This window comes from Leucoraja erinacea, chromosome 22, assembly GCF_028641065.1.
Source record: "Leucoraja erinacea ecotype New England chromosome 22, Leri_hhj_1, whole genome shotgun sequence".
NCBI lineage: Eukaryota > Metazoa > Chordata > Chondrichthyes > Rajiformes > Rajidae > Leucoraja > Leucoraja erinaceus.
The window spans coordinates 4,867,443-4,884,867 of NC_073398.1; the positions used below are offsets into that span (position 1 = coordinate 4,867,443).

Here is a 17,425-nt window from a genome sequence, read left to right on the forward strand (position 1 = left end):
TCATTAGGCCCCTGTACAACTGCAGAAGGACCTCTTTGCTCCTTTACTCAATTTCTCTTGTTATAAAGGCCAACCCTTGGTATATTGGCTTTCTTCACTGCCTGCTGTACCTACATACTTACTTTAATTAACTGATGGACAAGGACCCCCCAGATCCCGTTGTACTTCCCCTTTTCCCAACTTGACCCCATTTAGATAATAATCTGCCTTCCTGTTTTTGCAACAAAGTGGATAACCTCACATTTATGCGCATAAAACTTCATCTGCCATGCATCTGCCCACTCCCCCAACCTGTCCAAATCACCCTGCATTCTCATAGCATCCTCCTCACAGTTCACACTGCCAGCCAGCTTTGTGTCATCTGCAAATTTGCTAATGTTACTTTGAATCCCTTCATCTAAATCATTGATGTATATTGTAAATAGCTGCGGTCTCAGCACCGAGCCTTGCGGTACCCCACTAGTCACTGCCTGCCATTCTGAAAAGGACCCATTAATCCTTACTCTTTGTTTCCTGTCTGCCAACCACTTTTCTATCCATGTCAGCACTCTACCCCCAATACCCATGTGCCCTAATTTTGCCCGCTAATCTCCTATGTGGGACCTTATCAAATGCTTTCTGAAAGTCCAGGTACACCACATCCACTGGCTCTCCCTTGTCCATTTTCCTAGTTACATCCTCAAAAAATTCCAAAAGATTAGTCAAGCATGATTTCCCCTTCGTAAATTCATGCTGACTCGGGCCGATCCTGTTATCCAAATGTGCCACTATTTCATCTTTTATGATTTACCCCAGCATCTTCCCCACCACTGATGTCAGGCTATCGTCTATAATTCCCTGTTTTCTCGCTCCTGCCTTTCTTAAAAAGTGGGATAACATTAGCTACCCTCCAATCCACAGGAACTGATCCTGAATCTATAGAACATTGGAAAATGATCACCAATGCATCCACATTTTCTAGAGCCACTTCCTTAAGTACCCTGGGATGCAGACCATCAGGCCCTGGGGATGTATCAGCCTTCAGTCCCATCAGTCTACCCAACACCATTTCCTGTCTAATGTGGATTTCCTTCAGTTCCTCCATCACCCCAGATCCTCTGGCCACTACTACATCAGGAAGATTGTTTGTGTCTTCCTTAGTGAAGACGGATCCAAAGTACCTGTTCAACTTGTCTACCATTTCCTTGCTCCCCATAATAAATTCACCCTTTTCAGTCTTCAAGGGTCCAACTTTGGTCTGAACTAATTTTTCCCTCTTCACATACCTAAAGAAGCTTTTACTATCCTCCTTTATATTCTTGGCTAGCTTACCTTCGTACCTCATCTTTTCTCCCCATATTGCCTTTTTAGTTATCTTCTGTTGCTCTTTAAACATTACCCAATCCTCTTGCTTCCCATTCATCTTTGCTATGTTGTACTTCTTTTCTTTTCTTTTTATACTGTCCTTGACTTCCTTTGTCAGTAACGGTCACCCCTTACTCCCCTTGGAATCTTTCTTCCTCTTTGGAATGAGCTGATCCTGCACCTTCTTCTTATTATTATTATTATTATTCCCCAAAATACCTGCCATTGTTGTTCCACTGTCATCCTTGCTAGGGTATCTTTCCAGTCAACTTTGACCCAGGTTCGATCCTGACCTCGGGTGCTGTCTGTGCGTGTGTGGAGTTTGCATGTTCTCCCTGTGACCGCGTGGGTTTTCTCCAGGTGCTCCGGTTACCTCCCAAATCCCAAAGACGTGCAGATTTGTCGGCCAAGTGTGCAGGGAGTGGATGCGAAAGTGGGATAACATAGAGCTAGTAGTGAACGGGTGATCGATGGTCGGCATGGACTCAGTGGGCCGAAGGGCCTGTTTCCATGCTGTGTCTCTAAACTAAACTAATGTAACTAAGTAACCTATCGTGACTATTCTGCTACTTGTGAAAGTTCTATTGCTTGTGGATGTCACAGAGGCTGAGAGTAAGATATTATAATCTTTAAATCATAGACTGATCAATCATTCGAAAATACTGATGGATAAAGAAGAGAAACTCTGCATGAAAATTCTTCAAACCCTGAGAGAGATGCTCAACAGGAAAGACAACTTTGGGGAAAAGGTGAGTTTGGATAGTTTGTTGGCATTGGTAGCTGTGTGTTTGCTTGCTGTGAACTTATCTGCCACTAGTGGGCGGTGTTTATCACAGACCTAGACTCAAAGTGCTGCAGTGACTCAGAGAGTGGCTCTGAAGTCTGAAGAAGGGTCTCGACCCGAAACGCCACCCATTCCTTCTCTCCAGAGACGCTGCCTGTCCCACTGTGCGAGTTCATTCCAAGAGCTCTCCCGAGTTTAAAAAAAATCAAACTCGTGGTAAGCACGGAGAATGAACACAGCGGGTACGTCGGAGCTCGGGGACGTCTCTTAGAGGCTCGTAACGCTAACGGCGGGTACTCGGGAAGACTCGCTAACGGCAGGTACTCGGGAAGACTCGCTAACGGCAGGTAAGCACGGGAAGACTCGTGAAGATTTTTCAAAGTGTTGAAAAATGTCCACGAGAGCCCCGAATACTGACGAGTGACCATTACCGTAAATCTCCGAGTTTGAATCAGGGCAAACTCTGGAGAACTCTTGGAATGAACTCGTACCGTGGGACAGGGGTTTTAGCATAACTTCACCCGAGACACCAACCCAGGTACACTGGCCTTCGTCAGTCAGGATATTGAGTAGAGAAGTTGTCCCGTTATGTTACAATTGTATAAGATGGTGGTGAGGTCTCATCTGGGGCACTCACAGGGCTGACATGCAAACTCCACACAGACAGCACCCGGGGTTAGATTTGAACTCGGGCCTCTCGCGCTGTGAGGCCGTGGCAGAGACGGGAGGGGTTTACATGTATTTCAGTAGTTTAGCATGCGGGTGCTCCGGTTTCCTCCCACATCCCAAGGATGGGTGGGTTAGCAGGTCGTATGTAGGAAGGAACTGCAGATGCTGGTTTAAACCAAAGATAGGCACAAAATGCCGGGGTAACTCAGCGGGACAGGCAGTATCTCCGGAGAGATGGAATGGATGATGTTTCTGGTCGAGGCCCCTCTTCGGACCTTGGAATGTTGCGTTCAGTTTTGCTGTTGGAAGGATGTCAGGAAGCTGGAAAATGCGCAGAGAAGATTTACGAGGATGTTGCCTGGACTCGAGGACCTGAGCTGTAAAGGGAGAGGTTGAACAGGCCGGGACTCTATTCCCAGGAGCACAGGAGGCTGGGGGACCTTATGGAAATGTACAAAACGGTGAGGTGACTAGTTAGGGTGAATACTCAGAGTCTTTTAGCAAGTGTAGGGGGATCAAGAACCAGAGGATATCCAGTAGGTTTAAGGTGTGAGAGCAAAGATTTAGATTCAGATTCAGATTCAACTTTAATTGCCATTGTCAGTGTACAGTACAGAGACAACGAAATGCATTTAGCATCTCCCCGGAAGAGCGACAAAGCATATGATTTGAATAAATATTAACATTAGCATATATACAGACATAGTGTTTTTCCTGTGGGAGGAGTGTCCGGGGGGGGGTGATTGGCAGTCACCGAGGTACGTTGTTGAGTAGAGTGACAGCCGCCGGGAAGAAGCTGTTCCTCGACCTGCTGGTCCGGCAATGGAGAGACCTGTAGCGCCTCCCGGATGGCAGGAGGGTAAACAGTCCATGGTTGGGGTGAGAGCAGTCCTTGGCGATGCTGAGCGCCCTCCGCAGGCAGAGCTTGCTTTGGACAGACTCAATGGAGGGGAGCGAGGAACCGGTGATGCGTTGGGCAATTTTCACCACTGCAAGGCCTTCCGGTCGGAGACAGAGCAGTTGCCATACCATACTGTGATACAGTTGGTAAGGATGCTCTCGATGGTGCAGCGGTAGAAGTTCACCAGGATCTGAGGAGACAGATGGACCTTCTTCAGTCTCCTCAGGAAGAAGAGACGCTGATGAGCCTTCTTGATCAGAGTTCAGGTATTGTGGGTCCAAGAGAGGTCATCGGAGATGTTGACTCCCAGAAACCTGAAGCTAGAAACACGTTCCACCTCCGTCCCGTTAATGTGGATGGGGGTGTGTGTGCCGCCCCTGGACTTCCTGAAGTCTACAATGAGCTCCTTGGTCTTCTTGGAGTTAAGGGCCAGGTTGTTGTCAGCGCACCATGCTGCTAAGTGCTGGACCTCCTCCCTGTAGGAACCTGAGAGGCAACTTTTTCACCCAGAGGGTGGTGGGTTCATGGAACGAGCAGCCAGGGGAGGTAGTTGAGGCTGGGGCTATGACAGCATGGGATAACATAGAACTAGTGTGAACAGGTGAATGATGGTTGTCGTGGCCCCGGTGAGCCAAAGGATCACTAAACTAAACGATGCGAGAATCTGTCTCCAAAAAGCCTTTTTGGTGCAGCGGTAGAAGTTCACCAGGATCTGAGGAGTCTGAGGAGCCTCTTCAACTGTAAACAACCAGCAGTAATAGGTTTTGAATTTAAAAAGACAGCTTTTTGCAGTCAGAGTGAGGCCACATGCAAATTGGAGGAACAGCACCTCATATTTCTCTCGGGCAGCTTATAACCCAGCGGTATGAACATTATTTCTCTAATTTAAAAGTAACTCCTGCATTCTCTCCCCTCCCCTCCCCGCCCCCTTCTCCATTCCCAGCCATCCTACTAGTTCCACTGTTCGCCTCCTTATATCCATGTTGCTCTCACACCTTCCCCAGCCAACAATGGGCCATTGTGGGCTCCACCCATCTGTTGCCGGCCCTGTTTGGTTCTGGCCTTCATCCACACTTCTGTCTTTCAATCTGAAGAAGGGTCTTGACCCGATACGTCATCTATTCCTTTCCTCTAGAGATGCTGACTGACCCGCTGAGTTACTCCAGCACTTTGTGTCTATCTTCAGCAAAACAATGTACGTCCATCCCTTATCTTGACATGGATAGGTTTTTGGAGTACTAAGGGCTTAATCGAGGGCTTAACGGTTAGTGCAGGAAAGTGGCGCTGACGTGAAAGGTGCAGAGGGAGAGGAGAGGGACCACTATCCTACTCGAGGGACAATTTGTACATCTATGCCAAGCCAATTAACTTACAAACCTGCACGTCTTTGGAGTGTGGGAGGAAACCGAAGATCTCGGAGAAAACCCACGTAGGTCACGGGGAGAACGTGCAAACTCCATACAGACAGCGTCCGTGATCGGGATGGAACCAGGGTCTCTGGCGCTGTGAGGCAGCAACTCTACCGCTGCACCACCGTGTTAGTAAACTCTGCAATTCTCCTGTATGGAATTCAGTTGCAAGACAACAGCTGTCTTCAGGTGCGTGTCTGTGTTTGCTGAATTGTGTTATCTCTGTGTCTAATCAGCGGTAGCGATGTGCTTAATGGCTGAGTAGCCATCGGGTTCCATCTGCTCCATCCACAGAGCTTCACGTGGTATGGCATGTGCAGTTACTGCTGACTTGACTTCATGCGTGACCAATGGGTTTATGCATGGTTTAGACTCACAAGCCCGAACAAGCCGCCCACGGTCACTCACCCAATCTATTCCGCACACATCAGCACTCTCTGATGTTTGCTCTTTGCGATGCGGCAATCTTGCTAATGCCTTCATGGCTGATCTTCCACACCGCTCCACTCCCCCTCCATGTGCCACTGGTGATTAATGTGGTTCTAGACGGCCCGGGAGGTCATCTCACGATGGTCTCTCTCAGCGGCAGAGGGGCTGGAGAGCAGAGTTGTAGCATAGAGTCACGGAGTGATACAGCCGTGGAAACAGGCCCTTCGGCCCAACCTGCCCACAACGACCAACATGTCCCATCTACACTAGTGCCACCTACTGGCTCGAGGGCCAAATGGCCTATTCCTGCACCTATTTTCTGTTTCTATGCTTGAGTATATGGCAATAAAACTCGACCACTTGATTTTGAAGCATTCATGCATGGTGGAAGTATGATGTAGTCATAGAGTGATACAGTGTGAAAACAGGTCCTTTGGTGCAACTTGCCCATAACGCCAACATGTCCCAGCTACACTTCCTGCTTTTGGTCCATATCCCTCCAAACCTGTCCGATCCATGTACCTGTCTAACTGTTTCTTAAACATTGCAATAGTCCCAGCCTCAACTGCCTCCTCTGGCAGTTCATTCCATACACCTACCACCCTTTGTGTGAAGAGTTACCCCGCAGATTCCTATTAAATCGTCCCCTCTTCACCGTGAACCTATCTTCTTCTTTCTTGTTACAAATGTTGACCTCGCTGTCATCGCCTGTCCTGAAAAGGACGCAAGCTTCTGGCGACAATCAGCGGGAGCCATCACTTGTTGCAATAGATGATGGTGGTAGCAGAATTAGCCCGGGATACTTCCAGTTTCCAGCCCCACGACGTGGACACTTCTGGTATGGGGCCACCTTAAACTCATGTCCTCTGGGCTTTGAATCCCCTACACTGGGCAAGAGACTCTGTGCGTCTACCCGATCTATTCCTCTCATGATTTTGTACACCTCTGTAAGATCAGAAGGGAAATTTCTGCATTCGCCCAGCGACCACAGATTTTCACGTTATTCCCTTTAACATGTATCTGTACACTGTGGACGGCTCGATTGTAATCATGTATTGTCTTTCCGCTGACTGGTTAGCATGCAACAAAAAAGTTTTTCACTGTACCTCGGTACACGTGACAATAAACTAAACTCAAAGGGAGCTCGTGACTGGAGAGATTTCAACTTGTTCTAGTTCAGCTGGCGCATGGAGCTCTCTGCTGTGTGATAACACAAGATTAATAGAAGGGGAAAATGAGGCAGAGCTCTTTGCCAAACACGGGAAGTATTTTAATTTCACACCTGTAAAGCACGTGTTATTGTGGCGCTGGCGCCCGTTGTTTGGGACGGGTGCATCCATCTTGCCGCCTGACAGGACCCTGCAGTGTTGGATAGGCACGGTGGTGCAGCGGTAGAGTCGCTGCCTCACAGCGCCAGAGTCCATGGTTCCCATCCTGACCATGGGTGCTGTGTGTACGTTGTTTGCACGTTCTCCCCGTGACCTGCGTCCCTTGGGTGTGTGGGGTAGTGCTCGTGAGCGGGGATCGCTGGTCGGTGCGGACTCGGTGGGCCGAAGGACCTGTTTCCGCGCTGTATCTCTGAACTAAACTAAACCACTATGTCAGTGCCTCTCTGCAGGCTAACTCCACACAACTCATGCCTGTAGCTGCTTGGCACCGTCGACCTTCAGTAGTCAACCCAAGAATCTGAGAGTGACTCAGAAGGCCAGCATCTACTGCCTTTCCTTAATATTCCTGATTGAGAGAGCTGCCAGACACGTCAAGAGTCGAGAGTGACTCCGAAGTCAGAAGAAGGGCCTCGACCAGAAACGTCACCTATTCCTTCTCTCCAGCGATGCTGTCTGACCCGCTGTTATAGCCCTGTCCCACGGTACGAGTTCATTCCAAGAGCTCTCCCTAGTTTAAAAAAAAATCAAACTCGTGGTAAGCATGGAGACCGAACATAGCGGGTACGTCGGTGCTCGGGGACGTCTCTTAGCGGCTCGCTAATGGGGAAGATCGCTAATGGCACTCGGGAAGACTCGTGAAAATTTTGCAACATGATGAAAAATGTCCACGAGAGCCCCGAGTACCGACGCGTGGCTATTACCGTAAATCTCAGAGATCGAATCAGGGCAAACTCGGGAAAACTCTTGGAATGAACTCGTACCGTGGGACAGGGGTTTTACTCCAACATTTTGCTTTGCTCTTTGGTGTAAACCAGCATCGGCAGTTCCTTCCTACACAAGAAGTCCAGAACAAGGGGTTTAAGGATAAGGGGGAAATCTTTTAGGACCGAGATGAGGAAAAACATTTTTCACACAGAGAGTGGTGAATCTGTGGAATTCTCTGCCACAGAAGGTAGTTGAGGCCAGTTCATTGGCTATATTTAAGAGGGAGTTAGATGTGGGCCCTTGTGGCTAAAGGGATCAGGGGGTATGGAGAGAAGGCAGGTACAGGATACTGAGTTGGATGATCAGCCATGATCATATTGAATGGCGGTGCAGGCTCGAAGGGCCGAATGGCCTACTCCTGCACCTATTTTCTATGTTTCTATGTAAGAGTCTAGAGTGTTTAATCATCATATGTACTAAAACGGTACAATGAAATTCTTAACATATATTTCGTCGTTGATTAGCTGCGAATGTCAATGGTTGGAAATTGGATGCCATCCTCTGTTGAAACAGAAGAACAGAGAGCTTCCTCGATTAACATGACCATTAACCCCGTGCTTGCCCATCCCCTCAGTGTTCTTCATGGACTCATGGTTGTAAATCGTTGCTACAATTCGATAATCTTACTCCATTGCCTGTAAAGAATGAATTGATCCCTGCGTTTCCTACAACCACTGATCGCTGCAAAACACTTGAGTTCAGTTTATTGTCACGTGTACCGAGGTACAGTGAGAAAGCTTGTGTAGCGCGCTACGCAACCAGCCAGCAGAACCGTCCACAGTGTACAGGTAGTGATATCGTGAATAAGGTTCAGTGCAAGATAAAGTCCAGCAGAGTCCGATCAAAGGTAGTCCGAGGGTCTCCAGTGGGGGAGATCGATTATGTTCTCCTCCGCTGTCTCTCCCAGATGAGGATGAGGAGCGTGATGTCAAGGAGATGACCCTGGAGCTGGCTATTTTCGGTCCGGCCATGTGTAATGACAAATACACATAGGTTAAAGGGCTGCATGATTCTATGTCCCTTCCCTTGACTTCACTGTTCAAAGTCATCCGTAGTAAAGGACAAATTATCAGAAAATAATGCATATCCACACATTCCAGGCGATGCTTTTACTGAAACAAAAATGTCTCATATCTCCGGTGCAGAATGGAAAATCAGTCTGACAGTGTCGGAATGGAGCTGATTGGATTGATATTTCATGCTTCATATTGCCAGTGGAAATACTAATTGCCAGCACAGCACCACGTATAAAAACAGAGGTGACGGAACAGGAGCCCCGGCGTTGTACCACCGCACCGGTTGTCTGTATTTTGTGCTCTTGCTCGATAAAAGGAACAAATTGTAAAAATCTTACCAGAGAATATTGGGCAGCTCAGGCCTCTGCACACATTTCAGCCTGAACTGAAACACAGCCGATTAACTGAATGATGGCAGGAAACCGGAGCACCCGGAGGAAACTCATGCAGTAACAGGGATAACATGCGAACTCCATATAGACAGCACCCAAAGTTAGGTTCAAACTCGCGTCTCTCGCGCTGTGAGGCACTTGCAGAGAGGGGAGGGTTTACATGCATTCCAGTATTTTAGCATGCGGGTGCTCCGGTTTCCTCCCACACCCCAAGGCGGGTGGGTCAGTAGATTAAGTGCAGGAAGGAAGTGCAGATGCTGGTTTAAATTGAAGATAGACACAAAATGCTGGAGTAACTCAGTGGGACAGGCAGCATCTCTGGAGAGAAGGAATGGGGGGACGTTTCAGGACGAGGCCCTTCTTCAGGCTGAATGTCAGGGGAGCCTTGGTTAGTAGGTTAATTAGCACTGCTGTTAATCTACTCCAAACCACATGTCTAGTTGTCATTGTTTCATTTACCGATACATTTAACGAGCTCTTTCTCATCTGATTTTTGTTTAAAGGGCACGGTATTGAGGAAGATTCTCCTGAATCGCTACTTTGGGAATCTCCGCAGCATATACAAAGCGGATGGGCACGTCGGTGCCATCAATGCCCCTTTGGCTGCGGGGGGCTTCTCTAAGTCACCACAAACCGGAGGTAAATGTCTTTCTGTCTCCCTCTCCACTGTCTCTCAGTCTGAAGAAGGTGTCTCGACCCGAAACGTCACCCACCCCTTCTCTCCAGAGATGCTTCTGCAGTTGTATAGGGCTTTGGTGAGACCACATCTGGAGTATTGCGTACAGTTTTGGTCTCCTAATTTGAGGAAGGACATCCTTGTGATTGAGGCAGTGCAGCGCAGGTTCACGAGATTGCGGGACTGTCATATGAGGAAAGATTGAAAAGACTTGGCTTGTATTCACTGGAGTTTAGAAGGATGAGGTGGGGGGGGGATCTTATAGAAACATATAAAATTATAAAAGGACTGGATAAGCTAGATGCAGGAAAATGTTCCCAATATTGGGCGAGTCCAGAACCAGGGGCCAAAGTCTTAGAATAAAGGGGAGGTGATTTGAGACTGAGGTGAGAAAAGACTTTTTCACCCAGAGAGTTGAGAATTTGTGGAATTCCCTGCCACAGAGGGCAGTGGAGGCCAAGTCACTGGATGGATTTAGTCCAGCATTTTGTGTCTTCTGGGCACAGATTGACAGATTTGTGATTAGTAATGTGCTTCAGGGGTTATGGGGCAGACTGCAGGAGAATGGGGTTGAAATATAAAGATTGATCAGCTATGATAGAATGGCGGAGTAGACTTGATGGCCAGAATGACCAAATTCTGCTCCTTTAACTTATGAACTTATGAATCATCTTCAGCACAGCTAGTAGTGACCAGTTGAGTGTCTCAAATATTGTTGCGGATGCCTTGACTGTTTACTATTTATATTTATGATTTTGATAGAGGAATTTTGTATAATTAGTTCAGTTCAGAGATGCAGCGTGGAAACAGGCCCTTCAGCCCACCAAGTCCATGCTGACAGACAATCACCCACTCACACTTTTTTTCTGTTTACCATTTCCTACATACTAGTGACAATTTTACAGAGGGCTAATTAACCTGCGAATATATACGTCTTTATAGACAATAGACAATAGGTGCAGGAGTAGGCCATTTGGCCCTTCGAGCCAGCACCGCCATTCAATGTAATCATGGCTGATCATCCACAATTAGTACCCCGTTCCTGCCTTCCCCCCATATCCCCTGACTCCGCTATCTTTAAGAGCTCTGTCTAGCTCTCTCTTGAATGTATCCAGAGAACCGGCCTCCACCACCCTCTGAGGCAGAGAATTCCACAGACTCACAACTCTGTGTGTGAAAATGTTTGCCCTCATCTCCGTTCTAAACGTCTTCCCCCTTATTCTTAAACTGTGGCCCCTGGTTCTGGACTCTCCCAACATCGGGAACATGTCGGACTGTGAGTGGAAAGGACACGTGACCCACACGGTCACAGAGAGAACGTGCAAACTCCACACAAACAGCAGCCTGTGAATATAAGCAGCTCCACTAGCTGTGCCATTCGGTTCCCTACCCCCTAGGATGGCTGGTTGACCCTGGTGGGCCGAAGGGCCTGCTTCCTTGATAAAGTCCAAAGTGTATTTAGTTGGGGATGGGTCCAGGAGATGCGTGAATCAATTGTGATTGATGAATGCCTGAAGAAGGGTCTCGGCCCGAAACGTTGTCTATTTCCTTCACTCCATAGATGCTGCCGCACCCGCTGAGTTTCTCCAGCATTTCTGTCTACCTTCGATTTTCCAGCATCTGCAGTTCCTTCTTAGACACGATGTGCGGATCAATTGTGTTTTCATGTCCACTCCATCAAGTAATGGAACAAAGATCAGCCTCATTCTCCTCCTATGTATTACGGGTCAGGCAGCTTCTGTATTCAGGCTCATGATGCTCCAACTGACCTAAACAGTCGACCTGTTCTTTGTCTGAAGGGGCACTGATGCTGCCTGACCCGCTGAGTTCCTCCGGCAGTTTGTTTTATGTCTGTCAGAAGGAGTATGCGTACCCGCACTAAAATATATCATTGATGTAGATGAGGGAATGAAAAGCTTTGTGGCCAAGTTTGCAGATGATACGAAGACTGGTGGAGGGGCAGGTTGTGTAGCGAAACCAGGGGGTCTGCAGACGGGCTTGGACAGGTTGGGAGAGTGGGCAGAGAAGTGGTAGATGGAATATAGTGTAGCAAAGTGTGGAGTCATGCAGTTTGGTCGCAGGAACAAAGGCTTGGACTTCTAAATCTAATTTTCTCAATTCTCTACATTTCCAAATGTGAAAGATTGATCAGCCATGGTTGAATGTAGACTTGATGGGCTGAATTAACCTAATTGCAAGAAATCAGGACCTTAAAGGTAGCAGTGGGGCGGAGAATTAAGCAAGCAAGCTGAAGCCAAGCAGAAACAGGAGCCCAGAAGCTACTCTGAACGCGTAGGACAACGTTACCCGAGAGACGGTGGCAGCACGGTGGTGCAGCGGTAGAGTTGCTGCCTTACAGCACCAGAGACCCAGGTTCCATCCTGACTACGGATGCTGCCTTTGCGGAGTTTGTACGTTCTCCCCGTGACAGGGTGGGATATTGCCCAGATCTTCGGTTTTCTCCCACACTCCAAAGATGTGCAGGTTCGTAGGTTAAATTGGCCTGGTATAAATGTAAATTATCCCTAGTGTGTGTAGGGTAGTGTTAATGTGCGGGGATCGCTGGTCAACGCGGACTCGGTGGGCTGAATAGCCTGTATCTCGATAAACTAAACTAAACGCCATCCGAGGCCTTTCTTGGTCTTTATCATTCAGGGTGTCGAGTATAGAGGTCGGCACGTCAAGTCACAGGTAAAAGCTGGAACGTTTGTCTTTCTCCGAACAGGCAGTTCCTCCTCCGATTCGGACAAGTGCGGCATCTCTGTCTTCGAGATTCAATGTCACCTGGACAGGGAAGGGGCGTCGGAACTGGTCACGGACCTCATCACCAACACCAAGAACAGCAGGATCTTCGAGGAGAGCATCGCGCTGGGCATCGCCCTGCTGGAGGGCGGCAACACCCAGACCCAGGCAAGTCACGGGCCGGAGGAAGGGCCGCTCCCTTCAGGCAGCCTCTCGAGCCCTCTTCTAATCACCCCCCCCTCCCCCTTTTTACAACATTGCAGATCTCCTTTCACCGCCAGCTGAACGAGCTGAAGAAGTCCGAGAAGTTCTTCAAAGTCTTCTACGATCGCATGCAGGTGGCCCAGCAGGAGATAAGGGCCACAGTGACAGTCAACACCAACGATCTGAGCAGTAAGAAGGAAGATGACTACGACCTTGTGCCACCCGTTCAAAGGAAGAGAGGTAAATACCAATCAGCTGTTTTATTCAGTTCAAGATTCAAGAGAGAGTTTATTGTCATGTGTCCCTGATAGGACAATTAAATTCTTGCTTTGCTTCAGCACAACAGAACATAGTAGGCATGAATACAGAACAGATCAGTGTGTCCATATACCATTATATAAATATATACACACATGAATAAATAAGCTGATAAAGTGCAAATAAACAGATAATGGACTATTAATGTTCAGAGTTTTGTCCGAGCCAAGTTTAATAGCCTGATGGCTGTGGGGAAGTAGCTATTCCTGAACCTGGACGTTGCAGTCTTCAGGCTCCTGTACCTCAGTGTTCTCGGACCAGGAAAGATCTTCAGAGATATACACGCCCAGGAATTTGAAGCTCTTGACCCTTTCAACCATCGACCCGTTGTCACGTGGGTCACGTGTATCGAGGTACAGTGAAAAGCTTTTTGCTGCATGCCAGCCACTCTTCTTATTGGGTCCACACACAAGATTAGTTGTTCTGCCAGAGTTGATCACACTACTCGGCATCTGCATACAATGGTGTCTGTCTTGTCGCTTCTTGTGCGTGGTGGTGGAAACAGGGCCGCGACATGAACGCTCTTTCCTTGACCCCAACTAGTCAGCAGGAAGACCGTACATGATTACAATTGAGCTAATTACAGTGAATAGATACAAGTTCAAGTTCAAGTTACATTTATTGTCCCATACACCAGTTGGCGCAGTGAAATTTGAGTTACCATACAGCCACACAAATAAAATAAACACAATACGATAGAGATTAACATGAACATACCACACAGCGGAATCAACGTTTCGCCACTGTGAGGGAAGGCAATAAAGTTCAGTCATCTTCCTCTTGTTCACCCGTGGTCGGGGCCTTTGAACCCTCCGCAGTCGCCGCTACGGCGGCCCGATGTTCGGCCCTCTCGCCGGGATGATCGAAACTCCAGCGTTGGAATGGAGGAACAGTCTCAGCGGCTTGGAGCTTCCAAATCGGCTGCTTCCTACCGGAGACCATGGCTCCTGAAGTCCACAGGCCGAGCTGGGCGGAGCTCCAGCGCTGGCAATTCTCGGCGAAAGATCCCAGGCCACCGCGATGTTAAAGTCAGCGCCGACCGCGGCTGGAAGCTCCGCAGACCACAGCTCCACGGTGTGAAAGTCGGCAGGCCCAGCACTCCGGAGCTCCAACATGGTGATCCCCGGTGAGGCATCGCCCGCTCCGTGATGGAATCCAGTGCTGCGCCGCTGCTGAAGCTCTGGCCGGTCTCTGGTAGGAAAGGCTGATGGTAGGCCCCGAGGAGAGGCGAAGATGCGGCTCGGAGAAATGACGCATCCTCGACCAGGAAGTGACAGAGGGTGGTGGAGGCCGGTTTTCTAGATGCTTTTAAGAGAGAGCTAGATAGGGCTCTTAAAGATAATGGAGTCAAGGGATATGGGGAGAAGGCAGCGACTGATTGGGGATGATCAGCCATAGATACGTACAAAATAGGTGCAGGAGTAGGCCATTCGGCCCTTCGAGACTGCACCGCCATTCAATATGATCATGGCTGATCATCCAACTCAGTATCCCGTACCTGCCTTCTCTCCATACCCCCTGATCCCTTTAGCCACAAGGGCCACATTTAACTCCCTCTTAAATATAGCCAATGAACTGGCCTCAACTACCCTCTGTGGCAGAGATTCACCACTAGATGTGTGAAAAATGTTTTTCTCGGTCTTAAAGGATTTCCCCCTTATCCTTAAGCTGTGACCCCTTGTCCTGGACTTCCCCAACATCGGGAACAATCTTCCTGCATCTAGCCTGTCCAACCCCTTAAGAATTTAGTAAGTTTCTATAAGATCCCCCCTCAATCTCCTAAATTCTAGCGAGTATAAGCCGAGTCTATCCAGTCTTTCTTCATATGAAAGTCCTGACATCCCAGGAATCAGTCTGGTGAACCTTCTCTGCACTCCCTCTATGGCAATAATGTCCTTCCTCAGATTTGGAGACCAAAACTGTACGCAATACTCCAGGTGTGGTGTCACCAAGACCCTGTACAACTGCAGTAGAACCTCCCTGCTCACTCACCCAGCCTATCCAAGTCACCTTGCAGTCTCCTATCATCCTCCTCACAGCTAACACTGCCCCCCAGCTTTACAATTTTACCAAAGCCAACTGACCTACAACCCTGGGTCTCTGGTGCTGTAAGGCAGCAACTGTACCACTGCGCCATCGTTACACCATCCTTCCATAAGCTCGAGTATTGTCTGACTCAACTCCATCCCAACTGAATCCATGCCCTTGGATTTGGACATCCCTCCCCAGCAAGTCATAAGGTCACAAGGAATAGGAGTAGAATTAGGCCATTCAGCCCATCAAGTCTACTCCGCCATTCACTCATGGCTGATCCATTTCTCCCTCCAGAAATAAACTCACAACACTCTTTGTGAAAAGGAAACCTTTTCACACATAGTTGTGAGTCTGTGGAATTCTCTGCCTCAGAGGGCAGTGGAGGCTGGTTCTCTGGATACTTTCAAGAGAGAGCTAGATAGGGCTCTTGAAGATAGCGGAGTCAGGGGATATGAGGAGAAGGCGGGAACAGGGTACTGATTGTGGATGATCAGCCATGATCACATTGAATGGTGGTGCTGGCTTGAAAGGCCAAATGGCCTATTGTCTATTTTCTATTGTCCTAACTCCATTCTCCTGCCATTTCCCCATAACCCCCGACACCCGTACTACTCAAGAATCTATCTATCTCTGCCTTAAAGTCCAAGTCCATGGTGATTGTGTTTTGTTTCCACAGCGCGCGACCCAGCTGTGCTCATGCAGGAGGGGGTGAAGGGACAGTTGGCGGAGGCCTCTACCGCCACCTGCAAAGCCTACTACATGTACAGGAGGGAGATGGACCCCGAGTCCGACCTCATCCCGATGGGGAACGAGTGCGTGGGCCTGGAGGACAAGTCCGGGGACGAGGACGTGATGAGCCCACTGATCACCATCATGGAGCCCATCCTGCGCTTCCTCCAGCTGCTGTGTGAGAACCACAACCTGGAGCTTCAGGTGAGGAAGGAACTGCAGATGAAGGTAGACACAAAATGCCGGAGTAACTCAGCGGGACAGGCAGCATCTCTGGAGAGAAGGAAGGCGTGATGTATCGGGTCGAGACCCTCCTTCAGACCCCGAAACGTCACCCATTGCTTCTCTCCAGAGATGCTTCACGTGAGAATGTGGGCTTACACGGGAGAACGTGGACAATCAACAGGACAGTAGGTCCAGCACGGGCCGAGTGGCCTTTTAGTTTACTTTGGAGACACAGTACAGTTACAGTTTAGTGATCACCCCGAATCATAGAGTCTTACAGCATGGAAACAGGCCCTTCGGCCTAACTTGCCCATGGTGACAAACATGTCCCATCTACACTGTCCCATCTACATCTTCTAACACTGGTCGATACATGTACATGTCCAAATGCTATTTAAACTTAAGACTTTAGATATACAGTGCAGAAACAGTCCCTTCGCAACACCAACCCCACACCTGACCATCGATCACCCCGTACACTCGCATTATACTACACTCTAGGGACAATTTTCAATATTCAACTAAACTAAATAGCCTACAAACATGTACCATCTTTGGAGTGTGGGAAGAAATCTGAGCTCCCGGAGAAAAACCCACCCAGGTCATGGGGAGAACGTACAAACTCCGTACAGACAGCACCCGTAGTCAGGATCAAATCCGGGTCCCTGGCGCTGTGAGGCAGCGACTACCGCTGCGCCACCGTGCCGCCATGTAAAAGGATATGGTTGGATCTCCTGGTTTTGAGTTGAATCTTCCATTGTATATCATCCATCTTAGAAACATAGAAACATAGAAAATAGGTGCAGGAGTAGGCCATTCGGCCCTTCGAGCCTGCACCGCCATTCAATATGATCATGGCTGATCATCCAACTCAGTATCCAATCCCTGCCTTCTCTCCATACCCTCTGGTCCCTTTAGCCACAAGGGCCACATCTAACTCCCTCTTAAATATAGCCAATGAACTGGCCTCAACTACCCTCTGCGGCAGAGAGTTCCAGAGATTCACCACTCTCAGTGTGAAAAAAGATTTTCTCATCTCGGTTTTAAAGGATTTCCCCCTTATCCTTAAGCTGTGACCCCTTGTTCTGGACTTCCCCAACATCGGGAACAATCTTCCTGCATCTAGCCTGTCCAACCCCTTAAGAATTTTGTAAGTTTCTATAAGATCCCCTCTCAATCTCCTAAATTCTAGAGAGTATAAACCAAGTCTATCCAGTCTTTCTTCATAAGACAGTCCTGTCATCACAGGAATCAGTCTCGTGAACCTTCTCTGCACTCCCTCTATGGCAATAATGTCCTTCCTCAGATTTGGAGACCAAAACTGTACGCAATACTCCAGGTGTGGTCTCACCAAGACCCTGTACAACTGCAGTAGAACCTCCCTGCTCCTATACTCAAAT

General features: G+C 48.5%; 1 protein-coding gene across 2 annotated transcripts in view; it reads left to right on the top strand.

Annotated features, from left to right (window-relative positions):
* The window catches only part of itpr2 (inositol 1,4,5-trisphosphate receptor, type 2), a 387,486-nt gene that overhangs the window by 157,720 nt on the left and 212,341 nt on the right, over window positions 1–17,425 (top strand). For both annotated transcript variants that reach the window (XR_008725216.1, XM_055652809.1), the window contains exons 37-41: window positions 1,985–2,093; window positions 9,601–9,736; window positions 12,499–12,683; window positions 12,779–12,959; window positions 15,748–16,004. Coding sequence is in view for 1 of the 2 variants with exons in the window: in XM_055652809.1 (XP_055508784.1) it covers window positions 1,985–2,093; window positions 9,601–9,736; window positions 12,499–12,683; window positions 12,779–12,959; window positions 15,748–16,004 (868 nt within the window). In the remaining variant the exon portion in view is untranslated. The remainder of the gene's footprint in view (window positions 1–1,984; window positions 2,094–9,600; window positions 9,737–12,498; window positions 12,684–12,778; window positions 12,960–15,747; window positions 16,005–17,425) is intronic.